Consider the following 1,655-nt stretch of genomic DNA (forward strand, 5'->3'; position numbering starts at 1 on the left):
ACTCAAAAAACCTGGCTTGTGATTTAACTTAGTGAGTGTAGTCACGCAGCAGTCTCTGAGATGGCAATCGTATGCACTGTCTCATTGTCTCGTATGCAGCTTGAGACTGGTGTCGAATTAGTATGCACAGTTTTATCATCAGTGGATGCCACCTTATTGCTCGAGAGTCGGATTTTTTTAGGGCTTGTACTTGTTGCTCCCAGAATATTCTGTGAAGCGACGTCTGGTGTGTAACTTGATCACATTCATTTAAAACAATCTCTTTTAAATCATTGTGGTCATTTTGATTCAGTGATAAACTCTGCTTTGCTATTAGTGTTTTGATTTTATTTTCTAAGCGGTCTCGCTGTTTTTTAACTTTTGTTAACTGTTTGTGCAATGTCTCCATTCGATGCTTCATTTCTTCTTTTGTTAGATATTTGTAGGAAACAGTTGTTGTTGGGTCTGTTCTATTGGTGTTATGACACTGAGCACGGCACTTTTGGACCATCAGGGTTCTCCTTTGTTGCATGCAAGATGGACAAAAGGATTGAGATTTACGACAGAGAATGTGACAGCTTGGATTATGTATTATTTCGTTTCCTGTAAATAGGAAAATATACTCTATTAATTTATGGCTTGTGCCATGAGGCATACTATAGGTAGGCTAAATTTATGACGATATTTAATTAATTTATATTTATATGTATTTATATTTATAAGTGTTTCTATTAAATTATTTATAAGTGTAGTAAGCTTACCCATTCGAAAGGTAACTGGTGTTTTAGTGAAATCAGTATTTGTCATATCAAATTCTTGTAATTTGTTTCCCTTACATACACTGCCCTTCTTTATTTTTGACATGCAGTGATGAAGCTCAGAAGCACTGTTAAGCTGTGTATTTTCAATAATATTAGGAGTGATGCACCAAGTGAGTCATCTATTTTAAGAGCCAGAAGAGAAGAGTGGACCATTGGGGTATAGACTAATCCTGTAACTGCTTTGTCAGTCGGTACTTGAGTACATTGTTGAGGCAAACCCAAGTTACATACCCTCTCTTCCAGTTCCTCAAGATTTTTCAATGGCTGTTTATTTATTGAGCAGTACTGAGATCTTAAATGATGCTGGTATGCTCTTCACTCTTTTGGATGCTTCAAAGTACTTATTCTGGTAGAATCTTCCTTTCCGTGGCATCTCAATGATACAATCATAAAAACATTATTTTTTATCATTAATATCGCTGAATTAATGTATAAAGCATGCAGGTAGTGATAAGTACCACAGACTACGTAGTACATCTAAATTAATATTCTATCCTCATATCAAAAACTATAGTATTTTATTATATTTGGCCATTTTCCCATTCTTTAGCTTCTTTTTTGTTGTATAGGTTGAATAAATTCAGCTCTAAAAACAAGCATATTTGGACTTTATGAAGTGAATGAAGCACTGGTGATATTATACCTATTCTATCCTCATGTAGCTGTATTTGATACATCTTATAATAATACAGAGCTTTGCAGGTTGCTTGACCCAATTTTCTTACTTTCTGCTCACGTGACATGTATTATTTGTATGTTGAAAGTCACGTGATTAACAAGTTTGCAGGGTCAAGCAACCTGCAAAGCACTGTATAACAATGATAGTTATAGCAAGAGTAGATAATAATAGAAGAG

General features: G+C 34.8%; 1 protein-coding gene across 1 annotated transcript; it reads right to left on the minus strand.

Moving 5' to 3' along the window:
• Positions 1 to 6: 6 nt before the first annotated feature.
• LOC109584970 (uncharacterized) lies at positions 7 to 855 on the minus strand. The gene is made up of 2 exons (XM_020000896.1): positions 741 to 855; positions 7 to 582 (listed from the first exon to the last, which is right to left on the minus strand). The coding sequence occupies exons 1-2, from the start codon at positions 841 to 843 to the stop codon at positions 29 to 31; spliced, it is 657 nt and encodes a 218-aa protein (XP_019856455.1). The 5' UTR covers positions 844 to 855; the 3' UTR covers positions 7 to 28.
• Positions 856 to 1,655: the final 800 nt, after the last annotated feature.

The sequence above is a fragment of the Amphimedon queenslandica genome, unplaced genomic scaffold (genome assembly GCF_000090795.2).
Source record: "Amphimedon queenslandica unplaced genomic scaffold, v1.1 AMPQUscaffold_13522, whole genome shotgun sequence".
Taxonomy (NCBI): Eukaryota; Metazoa; Porifera; class Demospongiae; order Haplosclerida; family Niphatidae; genus Amphimedon; species Amphimedon queenslandica.

Excerpts from the sequence above, each read along its gene's own strand:
- LOC109584970 (XM_020000896.1), bottom strand. The coding sequence starts at position 843 with ATGTCAAAAATAAAGAAGGGCAGTGTATGTAAGGGAAACAAATTACAA. Across the intron at positions 583-740 it reads ACCAGTTACCTTTCGAATGG|GAAACGAAATAATACATAAT; the intron begins GTAAGCTTACTA and ends TCCTATTTACAG.